At 43.2% G+C, this 26,500-nt stretch overlaps 1 protein-coding gene across 4 annotated transcripts in view; it reads right to left on the reverse strand.

Annotated features, from left to right (window-relative positions):
• Window positions 1-26,500, reverse strand: part of CPEB3 (cytoplasmic polyadenylation element binding protein 3) — a 154,207-nt gene that overhangs the window by 63,957 nt on the left and 63,750 nt on the right. For all 4 annotated transcript variants that reach the window (XM_056529390.1, XM_056529389.1, XM_056529387.1 and 1 more), the window contains one exon: window positions 7,059-7,149. In XM_056529390.1, the coding sequence (XP_056385365.1) occupies window positions 7,059-7,095 (37 nt within the window). In that variant the 5' untranslated portion in view covers window positions 7,096-7,149. The remainder of the gene's footprint in view (window positions 1-7,058; window positions 7,150-26,500) is intronic.

Consider the following 26,500-nt stretch of genomic DNA (forward strand, 5'->3'; position numbering starts at 1 on the left):
TTTCCAGGAAAATACTTGTTGCAGCAGCTGAATCTATTCATTTACATTTCACATGGTGGCATATCAATTTGCTATTTTTTATTATTGCACTTAAACTAGTTCTAAAAATAGACTGAAAGTGTGACATCTGGAGACTTGAGTTTCCAAGCGGGACCCTGTGCCAGGTGATGCCTATGTGACATTTGTCACCTGTTCCTGACCTGCTATTTTTATACTAATTTCTGGCTGCAAGAAAAGCAGGTTCCAATATATAGTCTTAGAAGGTACCCACTATATAAGATCTGTTACTCTAGGAAACTAGCTGATCTCGGCTATACACTGTTCATGTACCATGGTGGAGGCAGCGCTTTCTATAGAAGGTGGTTGATAGAAAAGCGATAATACAGTGACCCCCCCCCCCCCCAACCTATGATGGCCCCGACATACCATCATTTCAACATACGATGGCCTCTCAGAGGCCATCGCATGTTGAAGGCAGCATCAACATACGATGCTTTTGTATGTCGGGGCCATCGCATAAACGGCTATCCGGCAGTGCAGACTGTTTCAGCTGCCACCGGATAGCCGTTTACGGTGCCCCGTGTGGTCCGCTGATGATCACTTACCTGTCCTCGAGCTCTGGCGCGTCTTCTTTGGGATCCCCTGCATCGTCGGCGCTCTCCATCGTCGTCATCACGTCGCTGCGCACACCGTCCCGTCATCCAATAGGAGCGGCGTGCGTAGCGACGTGATGGCGGCGACGTGAGAGCGAGGATGCCGGGGAAGCAGAGGCCTTGCCTTAGCGTCGGGGACACCCCGGGGACGCGGCGACAGCGATGGAAGGCGACATCCAGGGCAGCGGTGACGGTCCGGAGCAGTGGGGACAGGTGAGTACAACCTCCAATACCAGTGGTCTTCAACCTGCGGACCTCCGAATGTTGCAAAACTACAACTCCCAGCATGCCCGGACAGCCGTTGGCTGTCCGGGCATGCTGGGTGCTGTAGTTTTGCAACATCTGGAGGTCCGCAGGTGTCCTATACTTTACATTGCACAGATCCCTCAACATACGATGGTTTTAACAAACGATGATCCATTTGGAACGGATTACCATCGTATGTTGAGGGACCACTGTATTACCAAGGAAACCTCTGCTACCAAGTTTTAGGAAATTCCTTATACTACGGGGTTTGTGCTGCTCAATTACAAGGTTCGCATACACAAATACAGCCACTGACATTATAATCTGCATTATAAAAGAGTGACAAGAACATTATTAATACAGTGTATGAATCATGCACAATGACCATGAATTATTGAATAATAGATTCTTCCCTTCAAGCTGTAGGAGTACTTGAAAGGGATTTATTAGCAAAAATTAAAAGGTAAAATGAAACCAGTCCAAAATCTCTCTTCAGGGACTTAAAAGCTACTTCCTTCACAATGGACAGGCAACAGTCTATTTGGGTTCAGCAGAAGCACAAACTGGAAAAGATTAGGACATATGATGTGTGGAGATTTATCAAAACCAGTGCAAAGGAAAAGTTGCCCAGTTGCCTATAGCAACCAATCTCACTTCTTTAATTTTAACAAGGCCTCTGCAAAATGAAACAAGCAATCTGATTGGTTGCTATGGGCAACTGGGCAACTTTTCCTTTGCACAGGTTTTGATAAATCTCCCCACATGGTCCGGCATTTATCATTGTAGGTGTAAGTGAAGCATTTATCATTGTAGGTGTAAGTGAAGCATTTATCATTGTAGGTGTAAGTGAAGCATTTACCATTGTAGGTGTCAGTGAAGTATTTTTCTACACCTTTTTTTTGTGTGCTGGTAATGTGTAGGAGAACCAAATTTATTAAAAGGCAGCAGAGCATTTGATACATTTTGTGCAGGTCACATTTTCAGAAAATTCTCTCTTCACATACACCAAAAAGCTAAGTCTGGGCTGGTGTAACTTTAGAGACTTTTCAGTGGCTTTGCGCTTTTTTTTGCCCCTTTTCACAAAAAGGCGCAGTTCATGAAACCCGTCCGTATCATGTGTATTGCCAAAATTAGAGATGAGCGAACTTACAGTAAATTCGATTTGTCACGAACTTTTCGGCTCGGCAGTTGATGACTTTTCCTGCATAAATTAGTTCAGCTTTCAGGTGCTCCGGTGGGCTAGAAAAGGTGGATACAGTCCTAGGAGACTCTTTCCTAGGAATGTATCCACCTTTTCCAGCCCACCGGAGCACATGAAGGCTGAACTAATTTACGCAGGATAAGTCATCAACTGCCGAGCCGAGAAGTTCGTGATGAATCGAATTTACTGTAAGTTCGCTCATCTCTAGCCAAAATCTGTGGATTGCAACTCAAAATCAGCAGAAATGTGTAAACCAAAAAGGTGCAAAAAAAGGTGCATATAAACCCTGCTTGCGCCTTTTTTAGACACAAAAAACAGTCTAAAGACCATGATAAATGTCGGCCATGAATTCTATAAAAGCTGCAGTATGATCCACAGTAAGTGCTTTTCTTTTTTGGATTTATTTTCTGTCTGACCACAGTGCTCTCTGCTGACACCTCTGTCCATGTCAGACTAGACCAGAGTAAGAGCAAATCCTCATAGAAAACCTACCCTTCCCTGAAGGTGTCAGCAAGAGAGCACTGTGGTCAGACGGAAAAGAAATTCAAAAAGAAAAGAACTTCCTGTGGATCATACAACAGCTGAAAAGTACTGGAAGGATTAAGATTTTTTAATATAAGTAATTTACAAATCTGTTTAACTTTCTGGCACCAGTTAATTAAAATATAATATATAATGTTTTCCTTTAATAGGTGCACAATGTTTAGTGTATGCTGCAGCTTTTATAGACATCATGGCCGACATTTATCATGCTCTTTAGACTGTCTTTAAAATACTAACAGATTCCGTATAGATTTAATCACATTTGTGCCATCCTGAGCCAGAAAATCTTGATGCATTCAGAAAAGGTACAGGTATTCATAGAACCAATGACTGGACAGAAGCCAGAAAAGGGACATTTTGTCCTCCGTTTGGGTGGTTTTCATTAGGGTTCCAGTTTTCCTTCCTAATGGAATAGCACAGACTATACAGTATACTTTAACATGAAAATCTAAGTAGGATTCATGCCATTGAATTCCATTCACCATAGCTGATGTATATCCCTGCCAGATACTACAAAAATATAGTGGGAAAATAGCCTAAATCGCTCATGCAATCTCATATATAAAAAGAGAAGGCCTGACTCACTGACTCAACGCCCAGCCTAAACCCTTGGACCTAGAAACCTGAATTTTTGCACAGGTGTTGTTTTTAAGACCTAGACAAGGAATAAGAAAGGATTTTTCGAAATTCCACCCTTAAGGGGGTGAAAAAAGTTTTTTTTTTTTGTTTTTAAGTCCCATATAAGTCTATGGGAAATATAGGTTACTGCATAACTTCCAAACGGCTGGAGATATTTCAATAATACTTGGTCACATGTTACTTATATGTCCACTTAAAATATAGGATAGTTCATTTAACCCTTAACTACCCCCATTTGTGAGGGTCTGGGTTTTTGTTTAAAGTCCCATGCAAATCAATGGGAAATGTATGTTCCCACATAACTTCCAACCCTTGTGGGTTTGGATTCAAGAGCCGAGGCGAGTGACTCCTGAGAACAGAGCAGCGGTCACACATGCTGCTCTGGTCATTCTCTATGGTAACTGCCAAAGATAGCCAAGTAGAGTGTTTGGCTATTTTTAGTAGCTCCCATTAAGAAAGAATGAATGCATGAATGAATGAAGTGTTCTTAGGGGGTACTCCGTTCAATGATCTTGAAACTGCAGGGGGTCCGACTGCTGAGGATAGAGAATAACTTATTTGGGGGAAACCCCTTTAATATGAAGAATCACGTCATCCGGTTGGTCTCTGGTGACCTCGCAGTTCCTGTACCCAAACAGAGAGAGATCTGTCAGAGTTAGAGGCCACCAGGAACAGCCCCCATCACTCATGAAAGTGATTACAGGTTCCCTTTAAGATTAGAAGCACTTTCATTATTTCATATGGATTATTGCTGAAGCATGTGAAATGAGTATAAAACACCAGACTCCTATGTACTGCGGGCAAAAGGTCAGCAGGGGAAAAATCCATACCTTAATCCTCACATAATCCCCAATGTGTGAGCCTGACTGCTGCAATGCTCCACGTTTCTAGCTCCATCCCTCAAATAAAGCTGCATACACAGGAGAACACGTCAGCCTCCCAAATTAAATCCGTTCCCTTCAATACTGATTGAGAAAACAGCCTGAGTGACTGGACTCATGGTAACGACTGCCAGTTGGGGATTTCTCAATCGTCTCCTCCTAGTGACTTTCTTGTCCAAGCTGAATAAGACCTGCCAGGTGAGGTGACTAGTGAGATTTCTGTCCTGCACTGAACTTAGATTGTCCGTACTAGCAGGACTAACACTTACTATGAATCAATGCTGTAAAATGGGTCTGGGGGCTTCAATGAAAAGAACAGATGTGTACTTGGCACCAGCACTGTTTTTTGTGCAGCAATACCAAACAAAACCTGTGGACAGGCGTGGTGCAGTTTCTTGAATAAAACGGTCGTACTTCTAATCCTGGACTATAATATTTATGTGACCTATTAAATATGTAGAAAAGTTATTAAGGGTGCGTTCCCACTTGGCGTATACACAGCGTATTTCACGCTGCACAAAATTTATGGCAGCAGCGGAAAATACGCTGCGTATTCCTTGCTCACTATACACACAGGGCTTTTCGGGGGCAGCCCTGTGTGTGTAGTGAGTTTTGGAGGCGGAGCCACGCGTCACAGTCACGCCGGCACACGGCCCCGCCTCCAAAACTCACTGCACACACAGGGCTGCCACCAGAAAGCTCTATGTGTATAGCGAGCAAGGAATACGCAGCGTATTTCCCGCTGCTGACATCAATTTTGCGCAGTGTGAAATATGCTGCGTATACGCCAGGTGGGAACGCACCCCTAGGGGTTGTCCAGGATTGGAAAAATATGGCTGCTTTATATCAGAAAGAGCGCCACACCTGGTCACTGGGTATGTCTGGCATTGCAGCTCAGTTCCCCTGAAGTGAATGTAGTCAATGTTTAATACCACATGAAAGCAGACATTGGCCCTCATTTACTAAGAAAATCGGGTTGTAAGTCTATCTTGCTTTCTAACCCGACTGCTTTTTTCCCCTGGTATTTTTTTATTATGTCGCATCCTGTTTGTCGCACGTGGGTTTTGTAGGTTTTGGTTTCCAACTCCTCTGAGCTGTCGGGAAAAAATCCACAACAATTCAACAAATTGGGGTTGGAAACCTTAATAAATACGTGGGAAAGCTCAGAAATGTCGGGTTACGCCCCTTTTTCGGGTTTGGGAGAATCCACATCGGGTCCGTCGGGAAAAAATGTCGCATAGTGTCGCAGACTGGCGCACGATGTCTGCGACATGGTGCAGACAAAGATGCGCCAAAAAAACCCGACAAAAGAGGTCGGGTTTAGAATAGTAAATGAGGACCATTTTGTTTTGTTTGTTTAACCCCTTAAGGACAACTTGTTTTTCCACTTTCATTTTTTCCTCATCACCTTCTAAAAATCATAATGCTTTCAATTTTGCACATATAGACTCATATGAGAGCTTATCTTTTGCACCATCAATTGTACTTTGTCATTACATCATTTCACCACAAAATGTACAGCGAACCCAGAAAAAAAATATTTGTGGGGCAAAATTGGAAAAAACACAATTTTGTAATTTTTGGGGGCCTCTGATTCTACCCAGTGCACGTTTTCAGTAAAAATGACACCACATTTTTATTCTGTAGGTCCATACAGTTACAATGATACCCAATTCATAAAGGTTTATTTTATTACTTAAAAATTATAACTACAGGCACCAAAATTTGTATGTTTAAAATTGTCCTCTTCTGACCCCTATAACTTTTTTACTTTTCCATACATTTTTTGCGTCATGATCTGAAGTTTTTATCGGTACCATGATGGTTTTGATCGGACTTTTTGATCACTTTTTATACTTTTTTTTTTTTTTTTTTTTTAGAGTATACAAAGTGACCAAAAATATGCAATTTAGGACTTTGGAATTATTTTTTTTTTTTTTATGTGTACGCCATTGACCGTGCAGTTTAAGTAACCTTATATTTTTATAGTTCGGACATTTACGCACGCAATGATACCACATATATTTTTTTATATGGAATTTGGGAAAAAGGGGGATGATTTAAACTTATAATAAGGAAGGGGTTAATGTGTGTTTTTAAACTTTTTAATTTTTTTTTATTTTTATTTTTACACTTTTAGTCCCCTTAGGGGACTTTTAGGAGGAATCATTTGATTTCTCATACAGATCAATGTGGTTCCATAAAACCACATTGATCTGTGTGCTCAATTGATAAAGCCTGGTCCTATCATTCACAGCGCAGCAGCAGACACAGGAACAGAGGTAAGCCCCCCGGCTACCTCAGAAGTGGATCGTCCCCCGCGATCACGCTGCAGGGGAGCGATCCACCCCACTGGACCACCAAGAAGCAGTTAAAAAGGTACCTTTAGATGCCGCTGTCAGATTTGACAGCGGCGATCTAAAGGGTTAATAGCTGGCCACGGCGATAGCCGCATGTCAGCTATTAATGCCGGCACTCAGTTACAATAATCAGCTGGGGGCCTGCCGGTATGACGCGAGCTTGAGTCGGGAGCCCACTCCATACCGCGTTAACAGCACAAGGACATGTATAAACATCATTGGTCGTTAATCAGTTAAATCATGGACACCCCACTGACGTCAGGTAAAGAATAAATAAATAAGTCTGTCCCAGTTCTGAAACCACAAAATTTTTTTTTTTTTTTATAAATAAATAAAAAAAATCCATTTGTTTTGGGGATCCCAGTCATGTGCAGTCAGTGTGGTTGCAGTACCTGCTGTATCCATTGCCTGTCTGCTCCCCTGCCTGTAGAAATGTTTAGCACAAGGGGAAAAAACACTTCATTCTCACTAATCATACAATGAAAAAAGGAGAAAGACCTTCCACTATTGTGTCTGATACAGGATGGGCTCCTACCTTTTAGAGGTTCATGATCAGTCCTTATCATGTCCATTAATGAATTCTCCAAAGAGTGCAAGTTAAAAGACTCATAGGGCCTGTTTCGGTCCTAGAAGAAAGGAAAAAGGGAACAACCATTAAAAAAATGCCTAGATTTTATCATCTCATTTTCATATTCCTATAACATGCAGGATTCATGTAGTGCAAGAATGATCACCGAACAAGAGAAGTTGACACTTCAGGTACAACATACAAAGGCTGTCTCTACTGGCAGCACAATGTCTCCTTAAATGGTCACTCTCAAAACTAATGTTTTCTATTGCACTCCTTATGATAAATAAAAAATATTTCTAATATACTTTGTTTATAAAAATGAAGTTTTCTTTGCTTTATTTGTGCTTAAAAAAGCACATTTTCCCCCCATCTCATGCACCGACCAGGACCGAAGCACAAACACAAGAAGTGCAACCTGGAGTGCTGAGGGGGGTGTGTCCAACCAAGAGCATATGGCAGTTAAGTGTGAGAGGAGCTATGATTGGATGAGGCTGGACACACCCCCTCAGCACTCCAGACTGCACTTTCTGTTTTCGGACTTCGGTCCAAAGTCTGTGTATGAGATGGGGGAAATGTGCTCTTGAGCTTTTTTAAGCACAAATAAAACATAGAAAACTTCATTATTTTTTTAAACAAAGTATATTAGAAATATTTTTTATTTACCATAAGGAGTGCAATAGAAAAAATTCGTTTTAATGAGAGTTAGGCTGCTTTCACACTTTGAGCATTCATCCGTTATTAAATGTCCGTTTTCTGTGTAAAAATGGACGTTTAATAACGGATGAAATAAAGGGTGCTAACAGCTGAATAAATATTCATCCGTTACCCCTCATGTATGGCCAAACACCTCTGCCTACAGACTCCCACAGCCGGGACTACTACTGCTCCCATCATGGAACAGACTTTTTTCCATGATGGGAGTAGAAATTCCCTGGCTGCGGGAGTCTGCAGACAGCTGGGGAGGCTACATTAGTGCTTGTTCTACTACCCCCATCATGGAACAGACACTGTTCCATGATGGAGGTTGTAGTACAGGGCCTGAGGGACTGATCGCACCGGGTTTCACTTCTGAGACCCGATGCGATCAAAATTTATTAAGCAGGGGAGCGGGCGGCATGCTCTGCAACCCTGCGATGTATCAGTGTGTTTTAACTTTCATTTTTGAATCCCCCGAGGGGAGCCCTGAATGGCCGATCAGGCCTCTCAGCGAGAGATTGAAAAATGAACTTAGAGTAGCAGGGGCCAAAGAGCTCCCTGGGGGGCAAGATATATAGTGCTGCAGAGGGGGGGGGGGGCAGACATATAGCCTATATATCTAGCCCCCCCCAGCAGCGCATTAGATAGGACCCCCACCTGCGCATTAAATGTATACCCGCTGGCGCATTAAATATATACCCCCGCAGTGCATGTATATGTGCCCTCGCAGCTCTTCTATATACACATGCCCCTGCCACCGTATGAATGAAAAGTATTTCTATTAGCAGCGCATATTGCCGGCTCCCAACACTATGCGCTGCTAATAGAAATACCTTTCATTCATATGGCAGCAGGTGTATATGTATATAGAAGAGCTGTGGGGGGCAGACATATAGCGTTATCTGCCCTGCCCCCCCCCCCAGTGCATCTACATACATATAACTCTGCTGCCATATGAATGAAAGGTATTTCTATTAGCAGCGCATAGTGTTGGGAGCCGGCAATATGCGCTGCTAATAAAAATACTTTTCATTCATACGGCGGCATAGGCATGTGTATATAGAAGAGATGTGGGGGGGGGGGGGCACATATACATGCGCTGCAGGGGTATTATATTTAATGCACCGGCGGGGGGGTATATATTTAATGCCCAGGTGGAGGTCATACCTAATGCGCTGCTGGGGGGCTAGATATATAGGCTATATGTCTGCCCCCCCCTCTGCAGCGCTATATATCTTTCCCCCCACATTTTCCAATCTCTCGCTGAGAGCCATGATCGGCCATTCAGGGCTCCCCGCGGGGAATTCAAAAATGAAAGTTAAAACACACTGATACATCGTAGGGTTGCAGAGCATTCCGCCCGCTCCCCTGCTTAATAACTTTTGATCGCATCGGGTCTCAGAAGTGAAACCGGATGCGATCAATCCCTCAGCCCCTGTACTACAACCCCCATCATGGAACACACTGTTCCATGATGGGGTTTGTAGTACAAACACTTATCTAACCTCCCCAGCTGTCTGCAGACTCCTGCAGCCGGGGAATTACTACTCCCATCATGGAAGTCTGTTCCATGATGGGAGTAGTAGTCTGTTCCATGATTGGAGTCCTCCCTCAGCACTGCAGGAGTCTGCCGATGTCACCTCTTCTGATCATGCTCAGAAGTAATAACGGATATAATAAACTGTGTGCAAACAGATGACATAAAAGGCTCATCCGTCAGCCATAGACTTCAATGTTAAAAATAAAGGCCGTTAATTTACCCGTTTCTTGTGACGGAAGAAAGAAGAAGATTAATTTTTATAGTGTGAAAGCAGCGTTACCCAAGGGAACCTGACCGCTGTTTCACGCTGCCTGAACATAACACAAACTATGATTCACTCCACAATGCCCAGGCATTAGAGATATCAAAGTTAAAAAAGCCACTAGGAACAGGGTAACGTCATCAAGATGGTCCCCGGTAGCTGACCCGGCTCTGCTGGCCTTGAGTAATAGGCCTCTTCTCATGTGTACAGGGAGAAATGTGTCACTTAAAGCGGGTGGACAAGAAGCAGCCACTGGGGACCAACTTAATGACCAGTTTAAGCCAGTGAGTGCCCGAGCAGATAATCATGGGGTGTCCTGCTGATAGGTCCCCTAAAAATTAAGTGTTCCCACTGCAGCACCATCACATGTGAAATTAAGGGCTTATTCACAAGACGGAATCAACGTTGAATTTGATGCAGTATTAAATTCCACCTTGAATCAAACTATTTATTTCAGTGGATTTTCCGCTGCAGATCGAAATTCCACCAGAAGAATTCACAAGTAAAATCTCATTTAAAGGGTAGCTCCCACCATCACTTTTTTTTTCCTGTCCCTGCCTATTACCCATCTATCCCTAACCCCCTCCCTGCCTTTAAATTTTTTTTTTTTACATATTAAAAATGCTTTTTTGTCTGCCTGGTAGCGTGCTCACTACCAGGCAGACTTCCCCAGCAGGCACCATGTCACTGATGCCTGCTGGGGCCAGCACTTCCACCCTTAGTTCACCTATACAGGGTGCCTCCAGCCGTTTCCCCACTGCAACTCCCAGCTTGCCCTGACATCTATTGGCTGTCAGTGCATGCTGGGAGTTGTAGTGGGGAAACAACTGGAGGCACCCTGTATAGGTGAACACCGGAGCACATACCGCTCCCACCGCGCAGCCCGCAACCCCCCCCCCCCCCCGGCCCCGCTAAACCCACTCCCCCTCAGTTCACCTATTCAGTGTCCCTCCAGGCTTCCCCACTACAACTCCCAGGGCATGCTGGGAGTTGTAGTGGGGAAACTGGAGGCATACTGTATAGGTGAACAGTATACATAATACAGTGGAACATAATACTTTACCTTGTCCCTGAGCCTGCGTGCGTCCTCTTCCTTCAAAGCGCTCGCTCCCGCCTGTCTGATTGACAGGCGGGAGCGAGCACAGCAGCGATTGAATTTCGACTCGTTGCCAGGCTTCAACGAGTCGAAATTCAGTGGTGACGTCACTGCTGAATGCATTCGGCCACTAGGAAGCGTCCCCTAGTGGCCGAATTTAAAAGTGATTTTAAACTGTTTTAAAATCACTTTTTTTTAAATTAAACTTTATTAGAGATATGTTATAGTACTTAAGTACTACAACATATAAATTTTTTGTTTTCATGACAGTGCCCATTTAAGTCAACAGGATTTTGTATTTGATCCAAATTCTGTATTAAATATGTTTCAGTTAATTTCTGCTCCCAAATGAGGATTTCTGCTCCAAAATTCCAGCGAGAAAATGTTCCTCTTCATTTTCCTCAGTGTGGACATACCCTAAACATTAAGTTGTGCTTACTAAAACCTTTGGACTGCGTGTGTAAGACAGAACTGTTTTAAGTCTTCCAAAAGACAGAGATGCTATTTGTAGCTGACCTGTACTCTGGCCACAAAGATAAGGGTGGGCCTCCATTGTACCCCACCCCTATCCTTTATTGGGTATGTGAAAATGGACAGCCCCTTTAAAAAATAAAAAATTAAATAAAGAGAGAAACAAACCTGCCCCAAGTTAAAAAAACTGGGCCATCACTACCAGCAAGGCCCATGTATTAAAGGGGTATTCCAGGGAAAAAATATTTTTTATGTCAACTGGCTCCAGAAAGTTAAACCGATTTGTAAATTACTCCTTATTAAAAAATCTTAATCCTTTCAATAATTATCAGCTGCTGAAGTTGAGTTGTTATTTTCTGCCTGGCAACAGTGCTCTCTGCTGACATTTTTGCTTGTCTCGGGAACTGCACAGAGTAGAAGAGGTTTGCTATGGGGATTTGCTTCTAAACTGGGCGGTTCCCGAGACACGTGTCATCAGAGAGCACTTAGAAAGAAAAGAACAACTCAACTTCAGCAGCTCAGAAGTACTGAAAGGATTAAGATTTTTTAATAGAAGTAATTTACAAATCTGTTTCACTTTCTGGAGCCAGTTGATATATACATCTATATATAAAAAGTTTTTCCCTGGATAACCCCTTTAAGTACAGGTTCCTATATGAAACCACCATCTGTTTTGAAATGTAGCAAAACCCTAACATATATTACTTTACAACGATTGGTATTTTCCCCATAGGACATGTAACAGCCTATACTTTTACCATAACCGGGAGGAGGGATAAAACGTTGTTTTTTCCCCTTGACTATTATTCCAGTGCTTAGTGACCTTTCAGAAAGCACAGTCACTATTTCATCTGCATCACTTAGTAAAGTTCAACACCTTCTTAATGCGTGATCTTAGCCCACTCAGTGCGGGAAGCAGCCAATGGCGAGTAAACAGATCGGTTAATAATTACAATCTATGAGACAGATGCCAGCCTTATCACAAAGCAAATGGGGGACGCATCACTGGTACAAAAACCGGAGCGTAGGGAGCACATGGACAGACATGTATTGTGGACATAAAAAGCTATAGGGATTATAAAAATTAGTGTCCAAATGCAATAGAAAGAGATGCAAGGACCGGCACTGCTTCGAACTGTGTATTTGAGGATCTCCTGGTGTAGATAGTTCCAACTTGAGATGCGGGGGGGCTCTGACCAGGCACAGTAATATACAGCAAGATACGAAGAATAAAAGTAGTAGTCAACTCACCGCGTCTTCTCAGTCTTCTTTATTAAGGAAAATACTCACAAAAACATAAATGGCGGAAAGGGACACATATTGGGGGGGTATGTGGAAGGCAACAGCAGCCGTTGTTTCGCACGGGTTACGTGCTTCGTCTGGCCTTCAGGCCAGACGAAGCACGTAACCCGTGCGAAACAACGGCTGCTGTCGCCTTCCACATACCCCCCCCTCCATCTGTGTCCCTCTTCCCCATTTATGTTTTTGAGAGTACTTTCTTCAATAAAGAAGACTGAGAAGACGCGGTGAGTTGACGACTACTTTTATTCTTCGTATCTTGTTATAAAAATTATTTACAGCTATAAAGCCTATAAAAGAGCATTGATTAATAATAAAATACAAAATAAATCTCTGAACATTACTCCTTAGGGCAAAAGTAAGCAAAAATATTAGAAAGAATCGGTGGCTATGTGACATATCTAGCTCACTTTTAGGTCCTGTTAATTTTAGGCCCATGATCTAGGTTTAGTATACACACTGGAAAAGCTGTCATATGCATACACCCCAACCTATTTATCGGGCTTCAATCAACCAGAGTATGCCAAAAGGGTACATACACGTGGGCAAAAGGCGTACCCTTGTGAAGAGCTGCGGATTAGACTATGCTACTCTAATACAGAAAATAGCGTACTGAATGGTGTACATTTTTTACAATGCAGACTCTATACATCAGGAAATCTTAGTCGACGACCTCTGAGAGAAAGCGTAAACATAACGAGAACACAATCTAAAGCCTTATTCATACTTGTTCCGGATTTTGCACCATTATTTTGTTAATTTCTGCTTAAAATACTTCATTTGTGGCATCTTTCAGTATACCAGCAGAACAGAGGGTCCTCTGAGGTCAATAGACTTCGTGTAGTCTACTTGTTTGCCAGTATGCCAACATTTACCACAAACACAGAGTACCTGTAGATGTATAGCCTATGCCAAAGCCTATGCCAAGTACCTGTAGATGTATAGCCTATGCCAAAACGTGGGAGTAGAAGTTTTTCTTTTCTTCATGTTCCCCTCCTGGTGAGCCATACTAATACTGCTCAGAATGCTGCCGAGTGACCATGGGCTTATACTAATAAACTGATTTTGTGCAGTTTAACATCCATATTGAAGCTTGAAAGTTTTATCCTCTTAAAGGGGTACTTCGGTGAAAACCTTTTTTCTTTTAAATCAACTGGTGGCAGAAAGTTAAACATATTTGTAAATTACTTCTATTAAAAAATCTTAATCCTTCCTGTACATATTAGCTTCTGAATACTACAGATGAAATTCTTTTCTTTTTGGAATGCTTTCTGATGACATCACGAGCACAGTTCTCTCTGCTGACGTTATTATAATAACGCTTTATTTATTGTTGTCCTTAGTGGGATTTGAACCCAAGTCCCCAGCACTGCAAGGCAGCAGTGTTAACCACTGAGCCACCATGCTGCCCTTAGCATACATCTGCTATGCATCTGCTATGCATGGTTGCTAATATGGACAGAGATGTCAGCAGAGAGCACTGTGGTCGTGATGTCATCAGTGTTCCAAAAAGAAAGGAATTTCCGCTGTAGCATTCAGCAGCTAATAAGTACAGGAAGGATTAAGATTTTTTTAATAGAAGTAATTTACAAATATGTTTTAACTTTCTGCCACCAGTTGATTTAAAAGAAAAAAGGTTTTCACCGGAGTACCCCTTTAAATATGACCTCTGCTAGATGTAAACAGGGACTGGACGGCAATCATTCTGCAAAATTCACAACATTAGTATAAAAATGTCCTCAATAACCTTCATATCCACAGCTCTCTAATGCAAGAAGCTAGACGGCTGAAGTGTAATAATGGTTAGAAGAATACCGTATGTACAGTACAATCAAAGCATAAGGAAGCAGCAGGAAACTAAATACAATGTAAAACTAGGGGGAAAAAAAATCTTCAACATCTGCAGAGAGCCTGTGCGTTCACAGGGCAAATCAAGAGTAATTCACGCCAAAAAATTTACGGGCGGAAAAAAAGAATTTTATTTTCGCGCGAAATGGGGAAGAAAGACGTTTTTCAGCCATTTTCGCGCAAATTACGTGCGAAAACGATGTCGGGCGGAATTTTTTTTTACCATTGACTTCTATTGATTTCTGCTAGCGGATTCCGCTTGAAGAATGAACATGCTCATTCTTCAAGCGGAATGGAATTCAGTGTCGGAATTACGCTAGCAGAATTTCCGCAGTGTGAACAGGACAGCAGAAATAACATTAAAGTCAATGGTAAGAGGAGATGAGCATTAAAGGACATCTGCAGTGCTGGGCAAAAAAACTTTTTTTTACCTCATTTAATAGGTCTTTGAAAGACCTTTCCAACGACGTCTCCCCCATCAAAATTGGCCCAGTCTTTCTCCCGTTATCAGCACACGAATTACGGAGGAGAAGTGAAAATAAAACTACATCTCCCATCATGCCTTGTGCTTACTTCCTGTAAGCTCCTGCCCTCCCCATGTTCTATCCCCCCGAGCAAATTATTATATTGTAACGCCCACATCTCCCTCCCCTATGCATACACCCTCCCCTTCTGCTCATCTCCCCCTCCCCATGCTGCTCCTGTCCAGTGATGAAGCAGCTGTCTCCGTGCTCACTGTAGTGTGGAGAGTGGAGAGAAAGTAAAAATGGTAAAAAAAAAACACATAATTGTTTGTCTATAAAACTGTCCTGATAGGGGTCCCTCCATGTTTTTCACAACTACAACTCCAAGCATGCCCAGTTATTTTATATGCTGTTCGGGCATGCTGGGAATTCCAGTGGTGCCTCCAGCTGTTGCAAGACTACAAATCCCAGCATGCCCTGTCAGCTTTCTGCTGTATGTGCATGCTTGGAGTTGCAGAGGTGACTCCAGCTGTTGTAAGACTATGTTTGAGTGTATAGAGGAGTTGTAGTTCACCAACACCTCTACTGTATCAGGAGACTCCTGGGAGTTGTAGTTCACCAACACCTCTATTGTATCTCTGTAGTCTCCTGGGAGTTGTAGTTCACCAACACCTCTATTGTATCTCTCTAGTCTCCTGGGAGTTGTAGTTCACCAACACCTCTATTGTATCAGGAGTCTCCTGGGAGTTGTAGTTCACCAACACCTCTATTGTATCTCTGTAGTCTCCTGGTTGGGAGTTGTAGTTCACCGACACCTCTATTGTATCTCTTTAGTCTCCTGGGGGTTGTAGTTCATCAACACCTATATTGTATCTCTGTAGTCTCCTGGGAGTTGTAGTTCACCAACACCTCTATTGTATCTCAGTAATCTCCTGGGAGTTGTAGTTCATACACCAGTGTTTCCCAACCAGGGTGCCTCCAGATGTTGCAAAACTACTACTCCCAGCATTCCCTGGTTGGGAAACACTGGCATACACACACACATAACAGGGACTACAACTCCCAGCATGTGTCATTCAGTAGTCCCCCCCCTCACACACAGAATCATCTCCAGTATGATATTTATTCCCTGTAGTCTATACACCACCAGCCCGTGCAGTGTAATATGTCTCCTTCACACACGTCCTCCCCTCCCTGCTCTGTGGTTTGCTCTATGTTTTCCCCCATGAAAACTTGAATCCTCCCCGTGATAAGTGAGGTCCTATGTAGACAGAGCAGGGGAGGGGGGAGGAGCTGTGGACGTCCTCATTCTCCCCCTGCTTCAATCTTACAGATAGGGGCGTTTCTGAGGATGAGCCTATGGCTGCCTCAGAAAGCACCCGCTCATGCATATGCATAAGCAGGGAGGACCTGACAGAGGCTAGGGGGAGCACAAACACTGCTGGGAGGAAGAGATCTCCGTCCCCAAGATGGCGGCTGCAATGTAATGAATAGGGGACGGACGCAGGACTACTGGGCTATGCTGGCAACTCTAATATCTCAGAAACGGCTGCATATAGGTAAATAGAACTAATTGACTGAATTGTATAACTTTTGTTTGGGGAACATTTGGGCAGGGATTTTTGACCACTACAGTTGTCCTTTAATTTGGAGCTGAGAATTCAAGAGGAATTACTCAAATAAATTCATCTTGAATTACTCCGTGTGAACACACCCTTAAAAGGGGATTATAAAGCCTTATAAAACTGATGGTCCATCCTAAGGACAGGCAGTGGGTAACAGATCAGGAGGGTTCCGACTTCCAGACGATCTGATGCTTAAAGTGGTACTCCGGTGAAAACCTTTTTTCTTTTAAATCAACTGGTGGCAGAAAGTTAAAACATATTTGTAAATTACTTCTATTAAAAAAATCTTAATCCTTCCTGGACTTATTAGCTGCTGAATACTACAGAGGAAATTATTTTCTTTTTGGAATGCTCTCTGATGACATCACGAGCACAGTGCTCTTTGCTGATGTCATTATAATAATAATAATAATAATGATGCTTTATTTATTGTTGTCTTTAGTGGGATTTGAACCCAAGTCCCCAGCACTGCAAGGCAGCAGTGCTAACCACTGAGCCACCATGCAGCCCTTAGCATATATCTGCTATGCATGGTTGCTAAAATGGATAGAGATGTCAGCAGAGAGCACTGTGCTCGTGATGTCAGCAGTGTTCCAAAAAGAAAGGAATTTCCTCTGTAGCATTCAGCAGATAATAAGTACTGGAAGGATTAAGATTTTTTAATAGAAGTCATTTACAAATATGTAAAAAAAAAACATATTCCTTCCAGTACTTATTAGCGGCTGTATACTACAGAGGAAATTCTTTTCTTTTTGGATTTCTTTTGTCACAACCACAGAGCTCTCTGCTGACACCTCTGTCTATGTCAGGAACTGTCCATGTACTGGAGGGATTAAGAATTTTTAATAGAAGTAATTTACAAAGCTGTTTAACTTTCTGGCATCAGTTGATTTAAAAAAAAAAAATACAAAAAAAAAATAAAAATAAGTTTTCCACCAGCGTACCCCTTTAAATTGGTCACAGCACTTGTGTGAGCACCGCAGCCTCTTGATTATATAGGAAAGCTGATATCTGCACTGCTGTACTTTTTGTAGTGGTGGTGATGGAGCAATGGAGCAGTACCTGGCTTTACTGCTGCTAAAAGTATGGTGACGCAGGTAGAAGTCTTATTTTAGAAGACTTAAAAAGTAGGCAGACAATGTAATAGAGCAGCAGGAAATGCTAGCAGAATGCTTGGATGTAAAGGGAGGGGTATAAGCAGTAGAAAGAGAGAAGTGCTCATTCCGCTGTACAGAACACTGATGAGACCTCACTTGGAGTATTGTGCTTAGTACTGGAGGCCGTATCTCCAGAATGATATAGATACTGTAGAGAGAGTTCAGAGAAGATACTAAACTAGTACATGGATTGCAGGATAAAACTTACCAGGAAAGGTTAAAAGGACCTTAACTTGTATAGAAGAAAGAAGAGACAGAGGGGATATGATAGAAACTATTAAATGCACAAGCTTGCGGCACTGGCTCCAGCGTTAAGAACAGTGTGTTCCAAACGTTGAGCAGCAGAATAACCCTTTCTCTTAAGGACGCAGGGCGTACCTATACGCCCTGCGCCCGGTATATAACGCAGGGTCACGCCATGACCCCGCGTCACACCAGGTCGGTCCCGGCGGCGAATGAAAGCCGGGACCCTGGACTAATAGGGTGCGGTACGATCGTTGTGCCGTGTGCCATTAACCCTTTAGACACGGCATTCAAAGTTGATCGCCGGGTCTAAAATGAAAGTAAAAGCTTCCTGGCAGCTTAGTCAGACTAATCGGGACAATCGTGGTGAAATCGCGATGTCCTGATCAGCTAGAATGCGAGCGGAGGTCCCCTTACCTGCCTACGTTGCGTCTGATCTGCGATTGATTGCTCCAAGCCTGAAATCCAGGCTTGAGCAATCGACCGCTGATAACACTGATCTTTGCCGTGTCAATCTATGGAAATGATCTGTGTATGAGTTTGGTATGTGCAGTGTAATAGCCACTGGGGGGGGGGGCTATAACACTGCAAAAAAAAATGTGAAAAAAAAAGTTAAGATCATTTTACCCCTTCCCTAATAAAAGTTTGAATCACCCCCCTTTTCCCTTTTTAAAAACAACTGTGTAAATAAAAATAAACATGTGGTATCGCTGCGTGCGGAAATGTCCGAACTATAAAAAAAATATATCGTTAATTAAACCGCATGGTCAATGGCGTACGTGCAAAAAAATTCCAAAGTCCAAAATAGTGTATTTCTGATTAATATAAAAATGGTACCCATAAAACCTTCAGATCATGGCACAAAAAAAAATGAGCCCTCATACCGGCCCGTACCCAGAAAAAAAAAAAAAAAAAAGTTATAGGGGTCAGAAGATGCCAATTTTAATCGTATACATTTTCCTGCATGTAGTAATGATTTTTTTTTACAAGTACGACAAAATCAAACCTATATAAGTAGGGTATCATTTTAACCATATGGACCTACAGAATAAAGACAAGATGTCATTTTTATTGAAAAATGCACTGCGTAGAAACGGAAACCCCCAAAAGTTACATAATGGCATTTTTTCTTCAATTTTGTCGCACAATGAATTTTTTCCCCGCTTCGCCGTGGATATTTTGGTAAAATGACAAATTTTACTGCAAAGTAGAATTGGTGGCGCAAAAAAAAAATAAGACATAATATGGAACAGGAATAGGTGATGAGCAAAAATGAAAATGCAAAAATGGAAAAACCCTGCATCCTTAAAGGGTTAAATCAAAGCTTAATGACAACTTGTATGTGCCGACTGCAGTCCAGAGAGAATCCCAATGCAGAGGTGCCTGGGCTATGTTTTTGCACATATGCAACAAAATTCAAGGTGGACTATTTGAGAAGTGTAAGAACCTGTATGCAATACCTGCCAGAAAGCATCTTGTTGTATAAGGAACACTTTAGATGCTTAAAAGTTAATTACCATATATACTCGAGTATAAGCCTAGTTTTCCAGCACGATTTTTCGTGCTGAAAACTCCCCCCTCGGCTTATACTCGAGTGAACTCTCTGCCTGTCAATCCCTTCTCAGTGGTCTCCAACCTGCGGACCTCCAGATGTTGCAAAACTACAGCTCCCAGCATGCCCGGACAGCCATCGGCATGCTGGGAGTTGTAGTTTTGAAACATCTGGAGGTCCACAGGTTGTAGACCACTGCGGGCTTCGTCATCATCCAGACCCCCCCTTTAGTTTTCTACTCACCTCCCCTCGGTGGGAAGGAAGGGTGAGCTGGTCTGTGACATCCCTGCGCATGAACGTCCCTGTGCGTAGTCGTCAAGGGAACATCACTTGTCCGGGGCTGGCCCCGAGCGGAGAAGAGGGCATCCCGGTGAAGATGGACAGCCTGGAATGACTAACCTTCTCCACCGGATGGTCCCTGCAGCATAGATGGCCCAGACCAGCTCACCCTTCCTTCCCACCGAGGGGAGGTGAGTAGAAAACTAAAGGGGGGTCTGGATGATGATAAAGGCCTCAGTGGTCTTCAACCTGCGGACCTCCAGAGGTTTCAAAACTACAACTCCCAGCATGCCCGGACAGCCATCGGCTGTCCGGGCATGCTGGGAGTTGTAGTATTGCAACATCTGGAGGTCCGCAGATGTTGAAGACCACTGATGAAGGGATTAACAGGCGGGGATGATGCATTTCCCACCCTAGGCTTATAGTCAAGTCAATAACTTTTCCTGGGTTTTTGGGTTGAAATTAGGGGTCTCTGCTTATATTAGGGTCGGCTTATACTCGAGTATATACGATACATATATTCTTAGAATTCCAAATGGGCGGATTTGCAGGAACAAACTGGACATTGCATTTGTGCAAGATGAAAGGTCAAGAACAAAAGTGATTAAATGTTACACAACAAGTTTGGGATTTACTATTCTGTCTATGGTGCCAACTAGGGTTGGTGTGCCATGACCTCTAAGGATGGGTCATCATGGTGTGACTGCCACGTGCAGAAAAAATAAAAATAAAGCACCAGAATTGTGCAGCAATTGGCCACCACATGCCCATGGGCCAGTCTTCATCCACATACAGCAACCACAGACTGAGAACATTACCTATTTTTTTTTTATTATTTCATCTGTAAGGTTTATAGACTATGGGGCCAAAAATTCAGCAGTGATTTTTACTTTGTATAGCAATCATGTTAGAGAAAAACAGTTTGCACCTGCCGATACGTGCTCAGAATCCAACAAACAATCTATATGTCCTAATGAAATAACAGGCGGAGGTCAGACAAACAAGGTCCTCCTTCAGAATAGCAATCACCACCTCAGAACACCACGTCCTAGCAGCCGTCCATCACAATACCTTCAGCATCTTTGCAGTCAGGACTAAGTCAACAATCCCACATCTCTGTCACTTACACAGTCCTCAACCTTTGAATCCCGTACAGGTCAATAAACTATTATCTTCTCAGTGAATCGAAGGAAAAGCCATTTGAAGGAGCCATCCTAGGGCCTGCAATTGTAATGCTTGGTTAGGGCACTCAGCCAAACGCTAAACAAACACGAAATTAAAACGAAAGCAGCGTCACAGACACATAAGAAAGCCTGCTGACAGAATGCAGGTAAACAACGGCGGTTCAATGATTCCATCATCTTCGTCTATGAGCAAATATTGCCTTAAAATTGCTACATTGTCTTTAGAGATTAAAAATCTTTTGAAAAATTCAATTTTCTTGGGACAAGAGAGAAACCAGATAAGAAACAGCCTAAAAGTGACCACAGGTAGCTTATTTTTCCATACTCCACCATAGATGATTGGCAGCTAATGCTTATACTCATCCTGAATGCATAGAAAAGGGTTGTCAATGGGCTTATTTTCCCACTTGGCAGAGTTGGTCACAGATCATTTCTGCTAGAAAGATGGCGGATGTCACCGTATTGTTCTTCCGCATCAATCTGCATAAAGATGCCAGCAGAAGGCACTAACTATCTGCTAGAAGAACGTTATATGTAACTTTTACAGGCATATAAAGAAGGTAGGCAAGTATACAGGTGTTGAGGTGTGAATACTAGGGAACGGAAGGTACTGTTGTGATGACTATTGCAAAGGATACATAGAGCCAAGTTCAATCTACATGGCTCCAGTATCTTCAATGCCTTCTGTAAAGGGAAGTGGTCATCACTTTCATGAGGTCCAAACTACAAGTCACCCACCGCCTGTCTTCTCCCAGTTCCACCAGTTTTGTTTGATAGATTTTTCCTAATACCCAAACTGGGAGAGACTTCTTATTCAAGGCCAGCAAAGAGAGAGCACACACCACCAGGGAACGTCCTGATGGGTCAGACAGAATGAAAATGATGACTGGTTCCCTTTAACCTTTCGGCTGGACCCACATAAGGCATAAAATGGAACTAGCCTACCAAATTTCAGATATGTCACATTTAACAAGCAGTCTGACCTGCCAGCATTGTGTTACAGAGCAGAAATAGCTGAGCAGTGTGATATACAGTTTTGTGGGGAAAGTTTCTGAATAAATTTATTTATTTAACCTATTTAAATCTCCATTCTGGGTTCAGGAGTCCAGTGGGCGGTCCAGCTCAGTGATTGACAACCTCCTCTGAATGCACATTTGCACAATGAAATCTTTTAGACAATCATCCATAATTGTACAAAAACAGGAGTGGTTTGGTCAATGAATGCATAATGGTGGTGAAAATCCATCGCAGAAAATCTGGACTGGATAAGGGAAAGGCCTTATCAAAGGCGTGGTCTTTTGAAGAGGTTTCACTGCAAGTGGAGGGCTGTCAGTCACTGAGCAGGACTGCCCACTAGATTTCTACATATTAAAAATCCACTATAATCTCAGTAGTAGGAGCTGAGCAGATTGATATATAGTGGGGTGTGGAAATATTCATTACAATTTGCCATTTATTCATTTAAAACTGCTCATTCTGGGCTAAGTAGTCAAGCAGACAGTCCTACTGGATGGCTGACACCTATACACAGAGCTGTCAATCACCAAGTAGGACCGCCTACATGACTACTTGGCCCAGAATGAGCAGAATTTTACATGAATAGTTATCCTGGAAATTTTCCCACAAAAATATTTCAGTCTGCTCAGCTCCTCCTGTAACATGATGCCAAAATATTGGACTACACTTTCATTGTGACAGGTTCCCATTAAAGGGGTACTCCACCCCTAGACATCTGATCATGGGGGTCCCACCGTTGACGTATGCAGCTGTATCCAAAGGATAGGGGATAAGATGCCTGATCGCAGGAGTCCCGCAGCTGGGGACGCCCGTGATCATGCACGCGGCACCCCGTTTGTAATGAGTCTCCGGAGCTTGTTCGCTCCGGGTCTGATTATGGGCGACTACAGGGCCGGCGGCATGTGACGTCACGCTCCGCCCCTCAATGCAAGCCTACGGGAGGGGGCGTGATAGCTATCACGCCCCCTCCCGTCGGCTTACATTGAGGGGCGGAGCGTGACGTCACACGGGGGCGGAGGCATGACGTCACACGCCGCCGGCCCTTCAGTCGCTCGTAATGACACCCGGAGCGAACACACTCCGGGGACTGATTACAAACGGGGTGCCGCATGCATGATCACGGGCGTCCCCAGCTGCGGGACTCCCGCGATCAGGCATCTTATCCCCAATCCTTTGGATAGGGGAAAAGATGTGTAATCACCGTTGAACCACTTTAAGTTCATATTGGAAGGTGATGATCCACAGCAACTGCAAATCTTCCAAACTAAAATATTAGCTTTAAATATGATTTTCCATTGCAAGAGATGTTTACACAAACAAGCATTAAATAGACAGACTAGGGATGTCCCGATACTAGTATCGGTATCTGGGCAGATACTAGTCATTTCCCTGGTATCAGGGACTCGTTCAATCTCCCCGATAACAAATCCGATACCTGCTGCTGCTCCACTGTCCAGTTCTCCCGTCCGCATAATGGCATTCCATGGATGAGCATGTGACACACACGTCACTCCACCACCTCCATTGCGCCCAGCAGAACGAGACGGAGGAAGCGGAGTGACGTGTATGTCACATGCTCCTCCATAGAACGTCATTATGCGCATGGCAGGACGGGGCAGCAGCACCCGGCAGACGACTGCCGCAGGTGAGCCGTTTACATGGGTGGGGGCTGCGGTCTACAGGGGGCCTGAAGTCTAAAGGGGGGCTGTGGTCTACAGGGGGTGCCTGCTGTCTACAAGGGGGGGGGGCTGCTACTATCGTCTACAGGGGGCTGCTACTAAAGTCTGCAGGGGGATACTACCTACTATTAAAGGCAATCTTACAGCATAGTCACCTGCACTAACTTGAATTTATAGGTAAATAGTGCAGGTGACCCGGTTTCTACCGCTGCTCACCATGTGGTCATCGGTCTCGCCCATAATGCAAATTTTTTGTTCTGCCCAATGCAGAAGAGAGAAATCTTGGCTCATATTACAGCAGCCGCCTCCATTGCGCACAACAAGGACCCACATATCAGCATGGTAAGCAGCGTCAGAAACCGGGTCACCCTGGGGTCAGATTCCCTTTAAAATAAAAGTACTCGTACTTGGTATCGGTGAGTACTAGAATTAAAGTATTGGTACTTGGTCTTAAAAAAATTGTATCGGGACATGCCTAAGACAGACCAACCAAAGTCATAATTAAACCTTTATAAATGATGATATCTTCAGTGGTTGCTTTATTCCTTATGTCAAAAAGCAGAAATTTGGACGGTTTTGGATAGAATCGTAATCCACTCCTCATATTACTGTGTGCCCTACATCCATTTGTCTGGGGTGTAGTAACACTTAAGTGCCCATTAAAAGCAATCTGATGTGTTAAGCTGTTTTCTGCCAGGTGGCTATGAAATTGTACTTGAGAAGGCTGAGTCTTCTACTTGAAAGACAGCACTACTGCAATAATAAAGCTTTTAAGTTGTCTTGTAGAAGAAAGATCAAAAGTATTACTGGCATTAGCCAGTGCTAGAAGAAATACGTACAAACAGGTTACGTATGAGCTTGCAATCTAAAAAGGGAAAGTAAGAAGTATGTGGGAAAAACGGATTCTAGCTGCCCATACTTATCCGATTAGTAGTGGTGGATAAGGACTTCTTCATTGGCCCCCGACAAAAGAAGCCAAGTCAGGGCAAACAACAATTGTCTGACCTTCTGGGAGATAAGCTCTTGCTTAAAGAGTCCGGCAGTGGCTTGTCTCCCTGTCACCAATAAAACAAGTGAATGGTCAGCCAACAGCTACCTCAGGGTGTATAGAATCTGGTGTAGGAAAAAAATAGAGCAGAGCTTCCTCTAAGGACAGTATGTCTGTGTATTGTGCACAGATAAATTAGATGCACACCACATGGATGTGTACTAACCTGAGGGGGTTGTGTACCAGACACAACCACCATGAAGCGTAGTTCAGTAATTATGACGGAGCTGCCTCCCGTGAATTCGGCTGGGATCACCCCCTGCCGACTTGTGGACGTCTGTGGAGCGGTAGAAAACGTCCGGGATCATCGGTGCGTACCGTACAAAGATGACAGGAGCGTATTGCAAGGTTCCTTTATTGCCTAATACACTTAAACGCGTTTCCAGGCTTCTTGCCTCTTTTTCAATAAGACATAGGCTTCATAACATGTATAGTATGTGACAAACTTTTAAAAGGGAAAAAACCCGCGAAATTCTCGGGTTCCTCCCTGCCCACTTGTGACGTACACACACTTGTGACGTAGCCTGCATAGTCACCAAGTTACTATTCATTCATGCATTTGTGGTGTAAACATCCTGTCATCGGGCGTTTTAAGAATGGATTGCTTGATTACTATAAAGGTGCTGGCACTCCTACCTCTGTCTATAAATGCATAATAGAATAGTGGTTTTAATTTAGCTCCTTCTTATTATTTTTTTATATGTATTATCATTTATTATTATTACCATTTTTTTATTCTTTTATACATGCATATACATTTATTTGATTGCTATTTTCTATAATACATTTTTAATTCACTCATTGATTTATATGCACCTTTATAGTAATCAAGCAATCCATTCTTAAAACGCCCGATGTGTGGTGTTTACACCACGTACACAGGATGTTTACACCACAAATGCATGAATGAATAGTAACTTGGTGACTATGCAGGCTACGTCACAAGTGGGCAGGGAGGAACCCGAGAATTTCGCAGGTTTTTTCCCTTTTAAAAGTTTGTCACATACTATACATGTTATGAAGCCTATGTCTTATTGAAAAAGAGGCAAGAAGCCTCGAAACGCGTTCAAGTGTATTAGGCAATAAAGGAATCTTGCAATACGCTCCTGTCATCTTTGTACGGTACGCGCCGATGATCTCGGACTTTTTCTACCGCTCCACAGACCTCAGGGTGTATGAGAGCCGACATCTGCCCGATGTGATTGCAGATCCAGTAGATTAGCACTCAATTATTTGGCTTAGATATTGTGCGGGAAGGGCAGAACGATTGCTGGATTAGTCATCACCTGCACATCCCCTATTACACAGGTTGATGTGCAGCCGAATGAAGAATTTTATGATCAAAAACATGGGAATAGCTGACAAATAGATTTTTTTTCCTTTCATCAGATCATAGCTAGGCCTTTTATACAACATGATATACCACAAATACTTTGCAGACAAGGGTCCCAGTGGGAATTGAGTCAAGTGCTCCCTATTAGCCGATTCCCAGCTGTCCCGTTGTGCAATAAGAATAAGTGCATATCCCTCTCTAGTGAAGTCTGTACAAGCTAGGACAAATCACAGTAATGACATGGCAACCATGAGATACCATCATTGAATTATATCTTCAAGCAGACAGAATCTGGACACATCTACTCCAGACAAACTCCTATTAACACTACAAACAAAGCAAGTCAAACTACCCGCTCTGAATCTGGAAAGTTCATCTGCAACCTAAGGCCGCAGGAAGAACCAACTGGCACAAAGCACAAGTCACCTCATTCCACTGCACCCTGCAGCAATTCATCACCTTCTATCGTGCTGTGTTGTAGCATACATTTAATAGATGATACAATATTAAGAATATTTTATCTGTGGTGTCCCAGTACAGGATGTTGTCCTGTTGACTAAATGTTGACTCAGGCATACATTGTCACTCGTCACTGTTCAGGACCCACTGCTCT

Source organism: Hyla sarda, chromosome 7 (assembly GCF_029499605.1).
Source record: "Hyla sarda isolate aHylSar1 chromosome 7, aHylSar1.hap1, whole genome shotgun sequence".
NCBI classification, from domain to species: domain Eukaryota; kingdom Metazoa; phylum Chordata; class Amphibia; order Anura; family Hylidae; genus Hyla; species Hyla sarda.